At 57.9% G+C, this 20,105-nt stretch overlaps 1 protein-coding gene across 1 annotated transcript in view; it reads left to right on the plus strand.

Moving 5' to 3' along the window:
- The window catches only part of LOC119958335 (disks large homolog 4-like), a 72,397-nt gene that overhangs the window by 28,829 nt on the left and 23,463 nt on the right, over positions 1 to 20,105 (plus strand). The window contains exons 10-17 of the mRNA XM_038786775.1: positions 1,360 to 1,536; positions 3,106 to 3,148; positions 9,185 to 9,221; positions 12,638 to 12,688; positions 13,613 to 13,714; positions 15,894 to 16,066; positions 17,036 to 17,145; positions 19,398 to 19,493. Of these exons, the coding sequence (XP_038642703.1) occupies positions 1,360 to 1,536; positions 3,106 to 3,148; positions 9,185 to 9,221; positions 12,638 to 12,688; positions 13,613 to 13,714; positions 15,894 to 16,066; positions 17,036 to 17,145; positions 19,398 to 19,493 (789 nt within the window). The remainder of the gene's footprint in view (positions 1 to 1,359; positions 1,537 to 3,105; positions 3,149 to 9,184; positions 9,222 to 12,637; positions 12,689 to 13,612; positions 13,715 to 15,893; positions 16,067 to 17,035; positions 17,146 to 19,397; positions 19,494 to 20,105) is intronic.

Genomic DNA, 20,105 nt, shown 5'->3' on the forward strand with positions numbered 1-20,105 from the left:
GTCAGAGTCACTGGGTCACTGTCAGAGTCACTGGGTCACTGTCAGAGTCACTGGGTCACTCTCAGAACCACTGGGTCGCTGTCAGAGTCACTGGGTCACTGTCAGAGTCACTGGATCGCTGTCAGAGTCACTGGGTCACTGTCAGAGTCACTGGGTCACTGTCAGAATCACTGGGTCGCTGTCAGAGTCACTGGGTCACTGTCAGAGTCACTGGATCGCTGTCAGAGTCACTGGATCACTGTCAGAGCCACTGGGTCACTGCCAGAATCACTGGGTCACTATCAGAATCACTGGATCGCTGTCAGAATCACTGGGTCGCTGTCAGAGTCACTGGGTCACTGTCAGAGTCACTGGCCCATTGTCAGAGTCACTGGGTCACTGTCAGAGTCACTGGGTCGCTGTCAGAGCCACTGGGTCACTGTCAGAGTCACTGGGTCACTGTCAGAGTCACTGTCAGATCACTGGGTCACTGTCAGAGTCACTGGGTCGCTGTCAGAATCACTGGGTCGCTGTCAGAGTCACTGGGTCGCTGTCAGAGTCACTGGATCGCTGTCAGAGTCACTGGGTCACTGTCAGAGTCACTGGATCACTGTCAGAATCACTGGATCACTGTCAGAGTCACTGGCTCATTGTCAGAGTCACTGGATCACTGTCAGAGTCACTGGATCACTGTCAGAGTCACCGGATCACTGTCAGAGTCACTGGATCACTGTCAGAGTCCCTGGGTCACTGTCAGAGTCACTGGGTCACTGTCAGAGTCACTGGATCACTGTCAGAATCACTGGGTCACTGTCAGAGTCACTGGATCACTGTCAGAGTCACTGGATCACTGTCAGAGTCACTGGATCACTGTCAGAGTCACTGGGTCACTGTCAGAGTCACTGGATCACTGTCAGAGTCACTGGGTCATTTTCAGAGTCACTGGATCACTGTCAGAGTCACTGGATCACTGTCAGAGTCACTGGGTCACTGTCAGAGTCACTGGATCACTGTCAGAGTCACTGGGTCGCTGTCAGAGTCACTGGATCACTGTCAGAGTCACTGGATCACTGTCAGAGTCACTGGATCACTGTCAGAGTCACTGGGTCACTGTCAGAGTCACTGGGTCATTGTCAGAGTCACCGAGTCACAGTCAGAGTCACTGGGTCGCTGTCAGAGTCACTGGCTCATTGTCAGAGTCACTGGATCACTGTCAGAGTCACTGGATCACTGTCAGAGTCACTGGGTCACTGTCAGAGTCACTGGGTCGCTGTCAGAGTCACTGGGTCATTGTCAGAGTCACTGTTGGAGTTGGGTAACTGCTCCTCTGCCCTGTGTTCACTCTAACATCACTCACTCTCTCCCCTTGTTTGCCCACAGAGCTCTGTTCGACTACGACAAGACGAAGGATTGTGGATTCCTGAGCCAAGCCCTCAGTTTCCGATTTGGTGATATCCTGCACGTGATTGATGCCTCAGACGAGGAATGGTGGCAGGCGAGGAAGGTTCACTCCGATGGAGAAAGTGAGGAGATCGGTTTCATTCCCAGCAAGAGGAGGTACAGTAAACAGCAGCTCCAGGCTCATCGGACATTAATACCACATGTCCCAGTTTCCCCAGCACTCAGCTCAACGGCAAACGGTCCGTCGCCAAGGTTCAATGTCATGGGTTCAAATCCCACCCAATCTATTCGAGCATAAAAATACAATACTCCTCTGTCAGTACTGAGGGAGTGCCGCACTGTCAGAGGGTCAGTACTGAGGGAGTGCCGCACTGTCAGAGGGTCAGTACTGAGGGAGTGCCGCACTGTCAGAGGGTCAGTACTGAGGGAGTGCCGCACTGTCAGAGGGTCAGTACTGAGGGAGTGCCGCACTGTCAGAGGGTCAGTACTGAGGGAGTGCCGCACTGTCAGAGGGTCAGTACTGAGGGAGTGCCGCACTGTCAGAGGGTCAGTACTGAGGGAGTGCCGCACTGTCAGAGGGTCAGTACTGAGGGAGTGCCGCACTGTCAGAGGGTCAGTACTGAGGGAGTGCCGCACTGTCAGAGGGTCAGTACTGAGGGAGTGCCGCACTGTCAGAGGGTCAGTACTGAGGGAGCTCCGCACTGTCAGAGGGTCAGTACTGAGGGAGTGCCGCACTGTCAGAGGGTCAGTACTGAGGGAGTGCCGCACTGTCAGGGGGTCAGTACTGAGGGAGTGCTGCACTGTCAGAGGGTCAGTACTGAGGGAGTGCTGCACTGTCAGAGGGTCAGTACTGAGGGAGTGCCGCACTGTCAGAGGGTCAGTACTGAGGGAGTGCCGCACTGTCAGAGGGGGCAATATTAGACGGATGTTAAAGTGAGGATCTCTCTGATGAATTTAACACATCGCATTGGCTTCTCTGTGACCACTTTTCAGTGAATGTTTTGTTCTATTCAGGAAATGCTGAGCTCTGGAGGACTTACTTACTGACAGCGGTCTATCTCCATCTTACTGCCCCATACTGGGGCTGTTTAGCACTGGGCTAAATCGCTGGCTTTGAAAGCAGACCAAGGCAGGCCAGCAGCACGGATCAATTCCCATACCAGCCTCCCCGAACAGGCGCCAGAATGTGGCGACTAGGGGCTTTTCACAGTAACTTCATTTGAAGCCTACTCGTGACAATAAGCCATTTTCATTTCATTTCATCTCCATGTTGAGGCCTATTTCCCTCTCACGGCTTAACTCTCTCTTACATCCTACCTCAATCTTATGGCCTATCCCTCTCTTACGTCCTATCGCCATCTTGTGGCCTTTCGCCCTCTCTTGTCCGATCTCCCTCTACGGCCGAACTGCATCTTAGCCTATTTTCATCTTGAGACCTGTTTTCCTTTTAAGTCCTGTCTCCATCTTATGTCTGATCTCCTTCTTACGATCTATCTCCCTCTTATGGCCCATCTCCCTCTTACGCCTATCTCCCTCTTACGCCTATCTCCCTCTTACACCTATCTCCCTCTTACGGCCTACCTCCCTTGAACACTGATCTGGTTGTCTGAAGCACTTTGTTGCTGTTATGTGTGTCCCTGACTGCGAGCGGGGTGACTGTGAGCTGGTTCCCAGCGACCGGCTTCCTCTCCTCACTCACCTTGTTTTTTTAATGTTTCCCGACAGGGTTGAAAGAAAAGAGTGGCCGAGACTAAAGAGCAAGGAGAGGGTGAGTAAAGAGCTGTTCAAAGTGGCGGGGTACGGTGGCTGAATACAGAGACAGGAACTGGGCAATCGGCTGCGTGCGATCGCCCGAGGGTCCAGCTGGGAACGGAGCCTGTTCTGGGCCCAGGGCCATAAACGCGTTGGAACGGGCAGCGGGCTAACGTGAGGCGGAGCTAACAGGCGGGGACGCGTTGGAACGGGCAGCGGGCTAACGTGAGTGAGGCGGAGCTAACAGGCGGGGACGCGTTGGAACGGGCAGCGGGCTAACGTGAGGCGGAGCTAACAGGCGGGGACGCGTTGGAACGGGCAGCGGGCTAACGTGAGGCGGAGCTAACAGGCGGGGACGCGTTGGAACGGGCAGCGGGCTAGCGTGAGGCAGAGCTAACAGGCGGTGACGCGTTGGAACGGGCAGCGGGCTAACGTGAGTGAGGCGGAGCTAACAGGCGGGGACGCGTTGGAACGGGCAGCGGGCTAACGTGAGTGAGGCGGAGCTAACAGGCGGGGACGCGTTGGAACGGGCAGCGGGCTAACGTGAGGCGGAGCTAACAGGCGGGGACGCGTTGGAACGGGCAGCGGGCTAACGTGAGTGAGGCGGAGCTAACAGGCGGGGACGCGTTGGAACGGGCAGCGGGCTAACGTGAGGCGGAGCTAACAGGCGGGGACGCGTTGGAACGGGCAGCGGGCTAACGTGAGGCGGGGCTAACAGGCGGGGACGCGTTGGAACGGGCAGCGGGCTAACGTGAGTGAGGCGGAGCTAACAGGCGGGGACGCGTTGGAACGGGCAGCGGGCTAACGTGAGGCAGAGCTAACAGGCGGGGACGCGTTGGAACGGGCAGCGGGCTAACGTGAGGCAGAGCTAACAGGCGGGAACGCGTTGGAACGGGCAGCGGGCTAACGTGAGGCGGAGCTAACAGGCGGGGACGCGTTGGAACGGGCAGCGGGCTAACGTGAGGCAGAGCTAACAGGCGGGAACGCGTTGGAACGGGCAGCGGGCTAACGTGAGGCAGAGCTAACAGGCGGGAACGCGTTGGAACGGGCAGCGGGCTAACGTGAGGCGGAGCTAACAGGCGGGGACGCGTTGGAACGGGCAGCGGGCTAACGTGAGTGAGGCGGGGCTAACAGGCGGGGACGCGTTGGAACGGGCAGCGGGCTAACGTGAGGCGGAGCTAACAGGCGGGGACACGTTGGAACGGGCAGCGGGCTAACGTGAGGCGGAGCTAACAGGCGGGGACGCGTTGGAACGGGCAGCGGGCTAACGTGAGGCGGAGCTAACAGGCGGGGACGCGTTGGAACGGGCAGCGGGCTAACGTGAGGCGGAGCTAACAGGCGGGGCTGCGTTGGAACGGGCAGCGGGCTAACGTGAGTGAGGCGGAGCTAACAGGCGGGGACGCGTTGGAACGGGCAGCGGGCTAACGTGAGTGAGGCGGAGCTAACAGGCGGGGACGCGTTGGAACGGCAGCGGGCTAACGTGAGTGAGGCGGAGCTAACAGGCGGGGACGCGTTGGAACGGGCAGCGGGCTAACGTGAGTGAGGCGGAGCTAACAGGCGGGGACACGTTGGAACGGGCAGCGGGCTAACGTGAGGCAGAGCTAACAGGCGGGGACGCGTTGGAACGGGCAGCGGGCTAACGTGAGTGAGGCGGGGCTAACAGGCGGGGACGTGTTGGAACGGGCAGCGGGCTAACGTGAGGCGGAGCTAACAGGCGGGGACGCGTTGGAACGGGCAGCGGGCTAATGTGAGGCGGGGCTAACAGGCGGGGACGCGTTGGAACGGGCAGCGGGCTAATGTGAGGCGGGGCTAACAGGCGGGGACGCGTTGGAACGGGCAGCGGGCTAACGTGAGGCAGAGCTAACAGGCGGGGACGCGTTGGAACGGGCAGCGGGCTAACGTGAGTGAGGCGGAGCTAACAGGCGGGGACGCGTTGGAACGGGCAGCGGGCTAACGTGAGTAAGGCGGAGCTAACAGGCGGGGACGCGTTGGAACGGGCAGCGGGCTAACGTGAGGCAGAGCTAACAGGCGGGGACGCGTTGGAACGGGCAGCGGGCTAACGTGAGGCGGGGCTAACAGGCGGGGACGCGTTGGAACGGGCAGCGGGCTAACGTGAGGCGGTGCTAACAGGCGGGGACGCGTTGGAACGGGCAGCGGGCTAACGTGAGGCGGGGCTAACAGGCAGGGACGCGTTGGAACGGGCAGCGGGCTAACGTGAGGCAGAGCTAACAGGCGGGGACGCGTTGGAACGGGCAGCGGGCTAACGTGAGGCGGGGCTAACAGGCGGGGACGCGTTGGAACGGGCAGCGGGCTAACGTGAGGCGGAGCTAACAGGCGGGGACGCGTTGGAACGGGCAGCGGGCTAACGTGAGGCGGAGCTAACAGGCGGGGACGCGTTGGAACGGGCAGCGGGCTAACGTGAGGCAGAGCTAACAGGCGGGGACGCGTTGGAACGGGCAGCGGGCTAACGTGAGGCGGGGCTAACAGGCGGGGACGCGTTGGAACGGGCAGCGGGCTAACGTGAGTGAGGCGGAGCTAACAGGCGGGGACGCGTTGGAACGGGCAGCGGGCTAACGTGAGTGAGGCGGAGCTAACAGGCAGGGACGCGTTGGAACGGGCAGCGGGCTAACGTGAGGCGGGGCTAACAGGCGGGGACGCGTTGGAACGGGCAGCGGGCTAACGTGAGGCGGGGCTAACAGGCGGGGACGCGTTGGAACGGGCAGCGGGCAAACGTGAGGCAGAGCTAACAGGCGGGGACGCGTTGGAACGGGCAGCGGGCTAACGTGAGGCGGAGCTAACAGGCGGGGACGCGTTGGAACGGGCAGCGGGCTAACGTGAGGCGGGGCTAACAGGCGGGGACGCGTTGGAACGGGCAGCGGGCTAACGTGAGTGAGGCGGAGCTAACAGGTGGGGACGCGTTGGAACGGGCAGCGGGCTAACGTGAGGCAGAGCTAACAGGCGGGGACGCGTTGGAACGGGCAGCGGGCTAACGTGAGGCAGAGCTAACAGGCGGGGACGCGTTGGAACGGGCAGCGGGCTAACGTGAGTGAGGCAGAGCTAACAGGCGGGGACGCGTTGGAACGGGCAGCGGGCTAACGTGAGTGAGGCAGAGCTAACAGGCGGGGACGCGTTGGAACGGGCAGCGGGCTAACGTGAGTGAGGCGGGGCTAACAGGCGGGGACGCGTTGGAACGGGCAGCGGGCTAACGTGAGGCAGAGCTAACAGGCGGGGACGCGTTGGAACGGGCAGCGGGCTAACGTGAGGCGGGGCTAACAGGCGGGGTCGCGTTGGAACGGGCAGCGGGCTAACGTGAGGCGGGGCTAACAGGCGGGGACGCGTTGGAACGGGCAGCGGGCTAACGTGAGGCAGAGCTAACAGGCGGGACGCGTTGGAACGGGCAGCGGGCTAACGTGAGGCGGGGCTAACAGGCGGGGACGCGTTGGAACGGGCAGCGGGCTAACGTGAGTGAGGCGGAGCTAACAGGCGGGGACGCGTTGGAACGGGCAGCGGGCTAACGTGAGGCGGGGCTAACAGGCGGGGACGCGTTGGAACGGGCAGCGGGCTAGCGTGAGGCGGAGCTAACAGGCGGGGACGCTTTGGAACGGGCAGCGGGCTAACGTGAGGCGGAGCTAACAGGCGGGGACGCGTTGGAACGGGCAGCGGGCTAACGTGAGGCGGGGCTAACAGGCGGGGACGCGTTGGAACGGGCAGCGGGCTAACGTGAGGCGGGGCTAACAGGCGGGGACGCGTTGGAACGGGCAGCGGGCTAACGTGAGGCGGAGCTAACAGGCGGGAACGCGTTGGAACGGGCAGCGGGCTAACGTGAGGCGGAGCTAACAGGCGGGGACGCGTTGGAACGGGCAGCGGGCTAACGTGAGTGAGGCGGAGCTAACAGGCGGGGACGCGTTGGAACGGGCAGCGGGCTAACGTGAGGCGGGGCTAACAGGCGGGGACGCGTCGGAACGGGCAGCGGGCTAACGTGAGTGAGGCGGAGCTAACAGGCGGGGACGCGTTGGAACGGGCAGCGGGCTAACGTGAGTGAGGCGGAGCTAACAGGCGGGGACGCGTTGGAACGGGCAGCGGGCTAACGTGAGGCAGAGCTAACAGGCGGGGACGCGTTGGAACGGGCAGCGGGCTAACGTGAGTGAGGCGGAGCTAACAGGCGGGGACGCGTTGGAACGGGCAGCGGGCTAACGTGAGGCAGGGCTAACAGGCGGGGACGCGTTGGAACGGGCAGCGGGCTAACGTGAGGCAGGGCTAACAGGCGGGGACGCGTTGGAACGGGCAGCGGGCTAACGTGAGGCAGAGCTAACAGGCGGGGACGCGTTGGAACGGGCAGCGGGCTAACGTGAGTGAGGCGGAGCTAACAGGCGGGACGCGTTGGAACGGGCAGCGGGCTAACGTGAGGCGGAGCTAACAGGCGGGGACGCGTTGGAACGGGCAGCGGGCTAACGTGAGTGAGGCAGAGCTAACAGGCGGGGACGCGTTGGAACGGGCAGCGGGCTAACGTGAGTGAGGCGGAGCTAACAGGCGGGGACGCGTTGGAACGGGCAGCGGGCTAACGTGAGGCGGAGCTAACAGGCGGGGACGCGTTGGAATGGGCAGCGGGCTAACGTGAGGCAGAGCTAACAGGCAGGGACGCGTTGGAACGGGCAGCGGGCTAACGTGAGGCGGAGCTAACAGGCGGGGACGCGTTGGAACGGGCAGCGGGCTAACGTGAGGCGGGGCTAACAGGCGGGGACGCGTTGGAACGGGCAGCGGGCTAACGTGAGGCGGAGCTAACAGGCGGGGACGCGTTGGAACGGGCAGCGGGCTAACGTGAGGCAGAGCTAACAGGCGGGGACGCGTTGGAACGGGCAGCGGGCTAACGTGAGGCAGAGCTAACAGGCGGGGACGCGTTGGAACGGGCAGCGGCCTAACGTGAGTGAGGCGGAGCTAACAGGCGGGGACGCGTTGGAACGGGCAGCGAGCTAACGTGAGGCGGGGCTAACAGGCGGGGACGCGTTGGAACGGGCAGCGGGCTAGCGTGAGGCGGGGCTAACAGGCGGGGACGCGTTGGAACGGGCAGCGGGCTAACGTGAGGCAGAGCTAACAGGCGGGGACGCGTTGGAACGGGCAGCGGGCTAACGTGAGGCGGGGCTAACAGGCGGGGACGCGTTGGAACGGTCAGCGGGCTAACGTGAGTGAGGCGGAGCTAACAGGCGGGGACGACCTCCATGTGCGCGTGGAAGCTGTCACGTTAACAAAAACCATCGACGGCCGTGCGTCCAGCTGCCTGGGGGCCCTGCGCTCTCCCCAATTCCTTCACTAAACTTCCTCCCTCCCCCTCGAAAACTGGGCGGCAGGGTAGCACAGTGGTTAGCACTGTTGCTTCACAGCACCAGGGTCCCAGGTTCGATTCCCGGCTTGGGTCACTGTCTGTGCGGAGTCTGCACGTTCTCCCCTGTGTCTGCGTGGGTTTCCTCCGGGTGCTCCGGTTTCCTCCCATAAGTCCTGAAAGACGTGCTGTTGGGTGAATTGGACATTCTGAATTCTCCCTCTGTGACCCGAACAGGCGCCGGAATGTGGCGACTAGGGGATTTTCACAGTAACTTCACTGCAGTGTTAATGTAAGCCGACTTGTGACACTAATAAAGATGATTAAATCTGACCTTTGGTCCCCTGTCCTTGATGCCTCCTTCGGCCGAGGGTGAAACTGTGTTGGGAAATCGCCCCTTTGCCAACACCTCGGGGCTGGTTTGCTGCGCGACAGGAACTATATCAATGCAGGTTGTTGTTGGCGCGACACCTGCACAAATGTAAAACGAAGGCAACGCTCTCGTCCATCACCTTTCCTGCGCGCGGAATGTGACAGAACCAGGCCGTTCAGCCTGACGTGTCTGTACTAGCCCGTTTGAGGCGAATGGGCGAGGTTGTGCGTCTCGGGTGGGTAGGGGGTGTCGGTGGGGTGTCAGATTCTGTCGATAATCCCAGGGAATGATGATATGGTGAGCCCGCTCGATTCCTGTCCATTCAATAAGGATTGTGTGTGTGTGTTTTTCCCGGCTGCCAGGATATCCCCGGTCTGGGTGACGGAGGAGGCTCACAAGGTAAGATCGGGATCCCCCCCCCCCCCCCCCGTCAACCTCGCCATCTCAACTCCTGTTTAGACACTCACACTATGGTGTTGTCGGTGGGGAGAGTTCGAACAGCCCGACTCGCTGCAATGTTTAAACGCTGAAACCTGGTGGAAAGCCGGCCATTCAGCCCCTCTCCAGCCTGTTACACGGGAACAGGAGGCCATTCAGCCCCTCTCCAGCCTGTTACACAGGAACAGGAGGCCCATTCAGCCCCTTCTCCAGCCTGTTACACAGGAACAGGAGGAGGCCCATTCAGCCCCTCTCCAGCCTGTTACACAGGAACAGGAGGAGGCCATTCAGCCCCTCTCCAGCCTGTTACACAGGAACAGGAGGAGGCCATTCAGCCCCTCTCCAGCCTGTTACACAGGAACAGGAGGAGGCCCATTCAGCCCCTCCCCAGCCTGTTACACAGGAACAGGAGGAGGCCCATTCAGCCCCTCTCCAGCCTGTTACACAGGAACAGGAGGAGGCCCATTCAGCCCCTCTCCAGCCTGTTACACAGGAACAGGAGGAGGCCCATTCAGCCCCTCTCCAGCCTGTTACACAGGAACAGGAGGAGGCCCATTCAGCCCCTCTCCAGCCTGTTACACAGGAACAGGAGGAGGCCCATTCAGCCCCTCTCCAGCCTGTTACACAGGAACAGGAGGCCCATTCAGCCCCTCTCCAGCCTGTTACACAGGAACAGGAGGAGGCCCCATTCAGCCCCTATAGAGCCTGTTACACAGGAACAGGAGGAAGCCCATTCAGCCCCTCCCCAGCCTGTTACACAGGAACAGGAGGCGGCCCATTCAGCCCCTCTCCAGCCTGTTACACAGGAACAGGAGGAGGCCCATTCAGCCACTCTCCAGCCTGTTACACAGGAACAGGAGGAGGCCCATTCAGCCTCTCTCCAGCCTCTTACACAGGAACAGGAGGCCCATTCAGCCCCTCTCCAGCCTGTTACACAGGAACAGGAGGAGGCCCATTCAGCCCCTCTCCAGCCTGTTACACAGGAACAGGAGGAGGCCCATTCTGCCCCTCTCCAGCCTGTTACACAGGAACAGGAGGAGGCCCATTCAGCCCCTCTCCAGCGTGTCCCAGAGCCGATACAGGAAAGGCTCCTTCGCGAACGTGATGCTGTAATGTCCAACAGCCCACTGCCCTATCCTAACCACCCCGAGATCCATTCCACGCCCAGTGCCTGTACTCACAGACTTACCTGGGATCTCGGCTGGCAATCAGTCAATTGTAATATCGCCACCTGTAATTTCAAAACACGCCACAGTTTCACCCCCCTCCTCCCTATCTCTCTAACCTCCTCCAGCCCCAACAACCCTCCCTATCTCTGTAACCTCCTCCAGCCCCTACACCCCTCCCTATCTCTCTAACCTCCTCCAGCCCCCAACAACCCTCCCTATCTCTGTAACCTCCTCCAGCCCCTACACCCCTCCCTATCTCTGTAACCTCCTCCAGCCCCTACAACCCTCCCTATCTCTGTAACCTCCTCCAGCCCCTACACCCCTCCCTATCTCTGTAACCTCCTCCAGCCCCTACACCCCTCCCTATCTCTCTAACCTCCTCCAGCCCCTACACCCCTCACTAACTCTCTAACCTCCTCCAGCCCCTACAACCCTCCCTATCTCTGTAACCTCCTCCAGCCTCTACACCCCACCCTATCTCTGTAACCCCCTCCAGCCCCTACACCCCTCCCTATCTCTGTAACCTCCTCCAGCCCCTACAACCCTCCCTATCTCTGTAACCTCCTCCAGGCCCTACACCCCTCCCTATCTCTGTAACCTCCTCCAGCCCCTACACCCCTCCCTATCTCTGGAACCTCCTCCAGTCCCTACACCCCTCCCTATCTCTGTAACCTCCTCCAGTCCCTACACCCCCTCCCTCTCTCTGTAACCTCCTCCAGCCCCTACAACCCTCCCTATCTCTGTAACCTCCTCCAGCCCCTACATCCCTCCCTATCTCTGTAACCTCCTTGAGCCTCTACACCCCTCCCTATCTCTGTAACCCCCTCCAGCCCCTACAACCCTCCCTATCACTGTAACCTCCTCCAGCCCCTACACCCCTCCCTATCTCTGTAAACTCCTCCAGCCCCTACAACCCTCCCTATCTCTGTAACCTCCTCCAGGCCCTACACCCCCCTATCTCTATAACCTCCTCCAGCCCCCTACACCCCCTCCCTATCTCTGTAACCTCCTCCAGCCCCTACACCCCTCCCTATCTCTGTAACCTCCTCCAGCCCCTACACCCTCCCTATCTCTGTAACCTCCTCCAGCCCCTACACCCCTCCCTATCTCTGTAACCTCCTCCAGGCCCTACACCCCTCCCTATCTCTGTAACCTCCTCCAGGCCCTACACCCCTCCCTATCTCTGTAATCTCCTCCAGACCCAACAACCCTCCCTTTCTCTGTAACCTCCTCCAGTCCCTACAACCCTCCCTATCTCTGTAACCTCCTCCAGCCCCTACACCCCTCCCTATCTCTGTAACCTCCTCCAGCCCCTACAACCCTCCCTATCTCTGTAACCTCCTACAGCCCCTACACCCCTCCCTATCTCTGTAACCTCCTCCAGCCCCTACACCCCTCCCTATCTCTGTAACCTCCTCCAGCCCCTACACCCCTCCCTATCTCTGTAACCTCCTCCAGCCCCTACACCCCTCCCTATCTCTGTAACCTCCTCCAGCCCCTACAACCCTTCCTATCTCTGTAACCTCCTCCAGCCCCTACAACCCTCCCTATCTCTGTAACCTCCTCCAGCCCCTACACCCCTCCCTATCTCTGTAACCTCCTCCAGCCCCTACAACCCTCCCTATCTCTGTAACCTCCTCCAGCCCCTACAACCCTCCCTATCTCTGTAACCTCCTCCAGCCCCTACACCCCTCCCTATCTCTGTAACCTCCTCCAGCCCCCTGCAACCCTCCCTCTTTGTAGCCTCCTCCAGTCCCTACAACCCTCTGAGAATTCTGCAGCCCTCCAATTCCTGACGCATGATCATTCCCTGATTCCCGTCGCTCCACCGTGCCTTCAGCTGCCTGCGGAGGGGGAGGGAGGGGGGGAAAGCTCTGGAATTCCATCCCAAAACCTCTCCACCTCTCTCTCTCTCTCTCTCTCTCTGTCTCTTCCTTCTTTAAGACTCTCCTTCAAATCAAACTGTTTGACTGAATGTTTGATCACCTGCCCTAATTTCAGCCCATGTGTCTCAATGTTAGTTTCTGTGTGATAATCTCTACTGGGGCATTTTATCAGTTTAACTGTTTAACTATTTTTTAACTAGTTTACCCAGTAGAGGCTGGTTAGCTGTCAATACATTCCCCCACATGTCCAATATCACAATCCAGTCAGTGAGTGTTGACCTCTCCCAGGTTGTGACCACCAACGATTTTCCTTTTCTCTCAGGCGGCAGGGACGAGCGCGTGTTGAGCTACGAGGCCGTTCTACAAATGGAAGGTGAGTCACGTCCCTGAAATCTTTACCAAATTATCTCCTGCTAGGGCATGGAGATCGTGGGTTCAAGGCCCAGTCCAGAGGCTGCAGTACTGAGGGAGCTCCGCACTGTCAGAGGGTCAGTGCTGAGGGAGTGCCGCACTGTCAGAGGGTCAGTACTGAGGGAGTGCTGCACTGTCAGAGGGTCAGTACTGAGGGAGTGCTGCACTGTCAGAGGGTCAGTACTGAGGGAGTGCTGCACTGTCAGAGGGTCAGTACTGAGGGAGTGCTGCACTGTCAGAGGGTCAGTACTGAGGGAGTGCTGCACTGTCAGAGGGTCAGTGCTGAGGGAGTGCCGCACTGTCAGAGGGTCAGTACTGAGGGAGTGCTGCACTGTCAGAGGGTCAGTACTGAGGGAGTGCCGCACTGTCAGAGGGTCAGTACTGAGGGAGTGCTGCACTGTCAGAGGGTCAGTACTGAGGAGTGCCGCACTGTCAGAGGGTCAGTACTGAGGGAGTGCCGCACTGTCAGAGGGTCAGTACTGAGGGAGTGCCGCACTGTCAGAGGGTCAGTACTGAGGGAGTGCCGCACTGTCAGAGGATCAGTACTGAGGGAGTGCTGCACTGTCAGAGGGTCAGTACTGAGGGAGCCCCGCACTGTCAGAGGGTCAGTACTGAGGGAGTGCCGCACTGTCAGAGGGTCTGTACTGAGGGAGTGCCGCACTGTCAGAGGGTCAGTACTGAGGGAGTGCCGCACTGTCAGAGGGTCAGTACTGAGGGAGTGCCGCACTGTCAGAGGGTCAGTACTGAGGGAGTGCCGCACTGTCAGAGGGTCTGTACTGAGGGAGTGCTGCACTGTCAGAGGGTCAGTACTGAGGGAGTGCTTTTGGGACTCCAGAGGGATGGAACGGTGCTGGAGAAATTGTAATTCTCTCTCCATTATCTGCAGTTCACTACGCTCGTCCGATTATCATCCTGGGACCCACCAAGGACCGGGTGAACGATGACTTGTTGTCCGAATTCCCGGACAAGTTTGGATCGTGTGTGCCACGTGAGTATGTGATCCTGAGTCTGTGTGGCCTGGGCAGATGCAATGACACTGGAACTGTTTACCTCTCTGACCGTGAGAGATTAACACCCCTTTCGACACGCCCTGCTTTAGATATTGTCGCACACCCCAGACCCTGATCCAATTCTCACTCTGGGTGCCAATAATTCGGAGGCAGGATAAGATGTCAAACAGCAAACAGAGTCTATTTACTCGTCAAACAGCAGAGTCCATTCATCCATTAAACATGAGGATCTATTTTTCAATCATTCAGTAGAGGGTCCAATTCAGCTCCCCTGTTGCGTTGCGCCCAACGGGTGAATCGTGTGCCAGGCCCAAATCAGTCACCTCACTCTCTCCGCTCAGTACGACCTGGATATCGCCGTCTCTGGGACTCTTTGCCGCAGAAGGCTGTGGAGGCCAAATCGCTGAGTGTCTTCAAGACCGAGATAGATAGGTTCTTGATTAATAAGGGGATCAGAGGTTATTGAATCCGTGCAGTGCAGAAAGATGCCATTCGGCCTATCGGGTCTGCACCGAACCTTGGAATGAGCACTCTACGCATGTCCACTCCCCCCATCCATTCCGCCCTATCCCCCCGTAACCGAACTTGCACAGGCCCTGGACACGGCGATTTATTCTGGCCAATCCACCTAACCGGCACATATTTGGAATACGGGTTCTGGCAGGAGAATGGGGATCAGAAACATATCAGCCATGATCGAATGGTGGAGCAGACTCGATGGGCCGAGTGGCCTCATTCTGCTCCTATATGGTCTTATTCCAACAAATGTTTTAAAAATGTAAGGGATGGACCCACACACAGATTAAGTGAGTGGGCAATGATCTGGCAAATGGAGAATAATGTGGGAAAGTGTGAACTTGTCCATTTTGGCATGAAGAATAAAGATAACCGCATTATCTAAATGGCGAGAGATTCTGAGGTACAGAGGGATCTGGGTGTCCTAGAGCATGAATCACAAACAGCGAGTACAGAGGTACAGTGAGTAATTAGGAAAGTTAACAGAATATTATTGTTTATTGCGAGGGGAATGGAAAGTAGGGAGGTTATACAGGGCAATGGTGAGTTCATGTCTGGAGTGTTGTGCACAGTTTTGGTCCCCTGATTAAATGAACTGAAGGGCGGTCACAGAAAGTTTACCCGAGTAATACCAGGAATGAGTGGGCTATCTGGGTAGCCACAATGTGGAGATGCCGGCGTTGGGCTGGGGTGGGCACAGTAAGAAGTCTTACAGCACCAGGTTAAAGTCCAACAGGTTTGTTTAGAATCACTACCTTTCAGAGCGTAGCTGAGGAAGGAGCAGTGCTCCGAAAGCTACTGATTCCAAACAAATCTGTGGGACTTTAACCTGGTGCTGTAAGACTTCTTATTATGAGGAAAGGTTGGAGGAGTTAGGTTCGTATCCGCTGGAGTTTAGAAGGTGACTGAAATAAATCCTGAGGGTGTTATGGTCCAGGGTTCAGAGAACCCCAAAGTGTATCATGGAGTTCACCTGATCCACAACTTTCAATAGATTGTGGTTATGGGGAGCACACGGCCCACTCTACAGGTGTGAACAGAGATCTAAAGTATTTTTAAACAAAAACAATGTTTATTCTGTGAACCCAGTTAACATTTTATAAACATGCAGTAAACATCTTAGCAACCATCGATTCAAATACACCCCCCTTCCCCCAAAAGAATACTGTACTCTGTTAGACACGCATAAGACGAGAACCGTTTTTGCAGAAGGACAGCAGGTTTAAATACTCTACTGCGAGCAGTTACCACTTTGAAATCACCATGTGAACATTCTTTAGCTTGCAGAGATTCATACACATCTCTCTGTGGCTGCAGCTTCTCCAAATCTAAAACAAAACTAAAACAGCCTGTAGCAGACAGCCCAAAGCGTAAGTAAAAGCAGGCAGCCCAGCTCCACCCACTCTCTGACATCATTGATAAACCCCCCCCATTTCTTAAAGGTACACCCACGACAGCTATTTTATAAACACCCATTTCTTAAAGGTACCCTCTGACATGACAAAAAGGGGTATCGACAGGGATGGATGTGGAGAGGATGTTTCCTCTTGTGAGAGAATCTAGAACTCGGGGTCACTGTTGGAAAATAAAGGGGTCGCTTATTTCAGACAGATGAGGAGAACATTTTCACTCTTTCCGCAGACACGACCCGACCCAAACGTGACTACGAGGTGGACGGGCGAGATTACCACTTTGTGGCATCGCGCGATCAGATGGAGACGGACATCCAGAGCCACAGGTTTATTGAGGCGGGCCAGTATAACAGCCACCTGTACGGTACCAGTGTCCAGTCGGTACGGGAGGTGGCGGAGCAGGTAAACACGGCGGCGACTCCGACCCAGGCCACGTTCCTACATCCGTTCCTGCATCCCTGTGGAGCCGAGGTGCCAGAGGGGGGGAATACTCCCCACCGTGGATTGTGCGCCACTCACGGCAACAGGGGTAGTGGGGGGCACCCTGCCACCCCCAGAGAATTCAAGCCTGGCATTTACTCTGTCCCAAAGAGCAATGCTGCCCCCTGGTGCTGGCTGCGTGCATTGCACCAATGCCCAGCTCTGCAGAAGTAGGGGGTACTACAGACCAGTTCTTGCCCAGTACGCTGTAACACCTGGTAATACTGCCCTAAAGTCGCGGTTAGTGGCTGATGGGTCCATACAAGTGGTGGACAGAGGAACAAAAGGGGAGGCGAGCCAGTGCTTCCTTCAGCAGCCAGCGCTGAGGATCTGGAATGCACTTGGCTGAGAAGGTTTGGGGGAGGAGAGAGAGGTGGGGGGGGGGGGGGGGGGGGAGAGAGAGGTGGGGGGGGGGGGGACTTAAATCCGGGCTTTTCCGAAAGGGGCTGTGAAGCAGCAGAGACCAAGGGGGAAGAGCAGAGGGAGTGAGACATGGGGGTGAATTGCCAAGGCAGAGGGCCAGCACAGAGGCGAGGGGCTGAATGGTCCATGCTGTAACCATTTTACAATGCTGCCTGCTAGATCTATCAATGAAACTGTTATGTTAATCTTGAGGATTGGGGATTACCTTTCTGCTGTTTACCATCCATATTGAATCTTGCTGTGTCTATATCGGTCTGTCAGTGTCTGTGTCTCGCAGACCTCCTCCTTTTTTGTTGCCATCTCTTTTCCTTCCGACCCTGTGAGATTCTCTCTACCTGAAAGTGGATTGTTTGTAGCTGGATATTCAGAATCCCCCCCCGCTCTCTGTGCCTCTGCCTGGGGGGTCCTTCCCTCCCTCCCCCTCCCTGTCTGCTCACAATAAGCCAAGTTTTCTCTCTGTCTGCACAGGGGAAGCATTGCATCCTGGATGTATCAGCGAACGCGGTGCGCCGGTTACAGGCAGCCCACCTTCACCCCATCGCCATTTTCATCAGACCGAAGTCGCTGGAAAATATCCTGTGAGTATCAGATTGGCAGATTTCCACCTTTTGGGGTTCGGCGTGGTGGTTGGTGGGGGGGGGGGGGGGGGGGTGCTAGCTGTCCGGGATAAGGTAAGCCCAATTCAGCCCCATTCTCCCTGCACACTGTTTCCTGCAAAACACATTTGCTCCCCTCACCCCTAAAACCTGCTGCTGTCCATACCCTGATTGCCCCTGCCCCCTTTCCCCCCCCCACCCCGGTTTGACCCCCGCCACCATCTCCCCTGTCACACTGCCTACTCCGAGACCCATTGTTACCCCCCCCCCACCCTGTGGGGGTTTCATCACCTCCACGCCTTTGCTTGCCCATTTGCTCTCGGGGATTAGCCTGGTTCCTGGGTCCTGCACACTCTCCACTGCCCTGAACATCCTCCCGGTGCCTTGCCAGGACTGGGCAGAGTCGGACAATTTACCTTTTCAAAGAGGCACGAACATACAATTGATCAGCCCGCTCCCACCACCCCTCCGCTGCCAATGAAGAGATCCTCAAACAGGCCTCCATCTCGCCCAGACCCTCACTTGGAGCCCCAAAGGGGGAACTTTCTCTTCTCCAGTTGAAGGAATTCTGCTGTGTTCCCCAACCAGCCGACCCCCTTGCTGGCTCCATCCACCTCCACTCCAGTAGAATTGACCATCGGACTTGACTAAAGCCACGACGTCAGTCCCCACCCCCTTCTCCAACAGCTCCGGCAGCTCTGAAACCCCAAAGATCACCACCAGAGGGCGCGGCAATACCTCCACCCCAGCAATTTTCCATCATGTTTCGGATGTCGAGCTCCAGAACCCCCACCGATCGCGGACGTGAGGAAAACATTGTCAACGTGGTTTGCCAGCAGCTCTTCCTCGCCGTAATTTACCTTCTAGAAAGCAAACACTTCCTTCCACACGGAGGCCAGGAATATCGGCCCATCTTGTAATAGGCACCAGGCAGTGTAATGGATAAACAACCAGACACACCGATCGAACCGGGAATCCACGACCAGCGCCGAGCCGCAAAGGGTGGCAGCCTCGACCCTCAGATAGAGGGTCAGTACTGAGGGAGTGCCGCACTGTCAGAGGGTCAGTACTGAGGGAGTGCCGCACTGTCAGAGGGTCAGTACTGAGGGAGTGCCGCACTGTCAGAGGGTCAGTACTGAGGGAGTGCCGCACTGTCAGAGGGTCAGTACTGAGGGAGTGCCGCACTGTCAGAGGGGACAGTACTGAGGGAGTGCTGCACTGTCAGAGGGTCAGTACTGAGGGAGTGCCGCACTGTCAGAGGGTCAGTACTGAGGGAGTGCCGCACTGTCAGAGGGTCAGTACTGAGGGAGTGCCGCACTGTCAGAGGGTCAGTACTGAGGGAGTGCAGCACTGTCAGAGGGTCAGTACTGAGGGAGTGCCGCACTGTCAGAGGGTCAGTACTGAGGGAGTGCCGCACTGTCAGAGGGTCAGTACTGAGGGAGTGCCGCACTGGTCAGAGGGTCAGTACTGAGGGAGTGCCGCACTGTCAGAGGGTCAGTACTGAGGGAGTGCCGCACTGTCAGAGGGTCAGTACTGAGGGAGTGCCGCACTGTCAGAGGGTCAGTGCTGAGGGAGTGCCGCACTGTCAGAGGGTCAGTACTGAGGGAGTGCCGCACTGTCAGAGGGTCAGTACTGAGGGAGTGCTGCACTGTCAGAGGGTCAGTACTGAGGGAATGCCGCACTGTCAGAGGGTCAGTACTGAGGGAGTGCCACACTGTCAGAGGGTCAGTACTGAGGGAGTGCTGCACTGTCAGAGGGTCAGTACTGAGGGAGTGCCGCACTGTCAGAGGGTCATTACTGAGGGAATGCCGCACTGTCAGAGGGTCAGTACTGAGGGAGTGCTGCACTGTCAGGGGGTCAGTACTGAGGAGTGTCGCACTGTCAGAGGGTCAGTACTGAGGGAGTGCCGCACTGTCAGAGGGTCAGTACTGAGGGAGTGCCGCACTGTCTGTGGTCCTGTGTTTTGGATGAGATGCTAAACTGACAATTCATCAATCCCTCAATCAACATCATTGGGAGAACGGTGCTTTAGTAGCTGGTAAACTGGGAGATTCCCAGGTGGTGAAAGCGCTACTTAAATTCAGGTCCTGTGAAAGGAAGTCAATTGATAATGGCCCAGTTGCCTGATTGATGGGGATGGGTGAGTGTGTGCTCTGAGCTTGGCAGAGGACTGCGTACCCAATGCAGTGGAATGGACAAAGGATGGTTCCAGTTACTCCATGTTTGTGTTACAGGGAGATTAATAAAAGACTGACAGAGGAACAAGCCCGTAAGGCGTACGAGAGAGCTGTGAAATTGGAACAAGAATTCACCGAGTGTTTCTCAGGTGCGTGACCAGCTTGCAAGCAGCCCCTTGCCCAGATACTTTGAAGGGTGCCATCAGAAGCCATGGCCCCCAAAGAGTCTCTGTCGATACGTCAGACATGCAGAGCCCTGTCAGATGTTTAAAGATTCCAGCTATCGATACAGGGATAAATGCTGGATGATTGGACAGGGGATATGTCAAGAGGTTGTTTAAACTAAAACTATTGGCCATAAACACAAGAGAGCCACTAATTATTTCAGTGTGGGGAGAATGTGGGACACCAACGGGGAGTGGGGAGAATGTGGGGCACCCACGGGGAGTGGGGAGAATGTGGGACACCCACGGGGAGTGGGGAGAATGTGGGACACCCACGGGGAGTGGGGAGGATGTGGGACTCGCTCCCACGGGGAGTGGGGAGAATGTGGGACTGGCTCCCACGGGGAGTGGGGAGAATGTGGGACTCGCTCCCGCGGGGAGTGGGGAGAATGTGGGACTCGCTCCCACAGGGAGTGGGGAGGATGTGGTACTCGCTCCCACGGGGAGTGGGGAGAATGTGGGACTGGCTCCCACAGGGAGTGGGGGGAATGTGGGACTCGCTCCCACGGGAGTGGGGAGAATGTGGGACACCCTCCCACAG

The sequence above is a fragment of the Scyliorhinus canicula genome, chromosome 29 (genome assembly GCF_902713615.1).
Source record: "Scyliorhinus canicula chromosome 29, sScyCan1.1, whole genome shotgun sequence".
Lineage (NCBI taxonomy): Eukaryota > Metazoa > Chordata > Chondrichthyes > Carcharhiniformes > Scyliorhinidae > Scyliorhinus > Scyliorhinus canicula.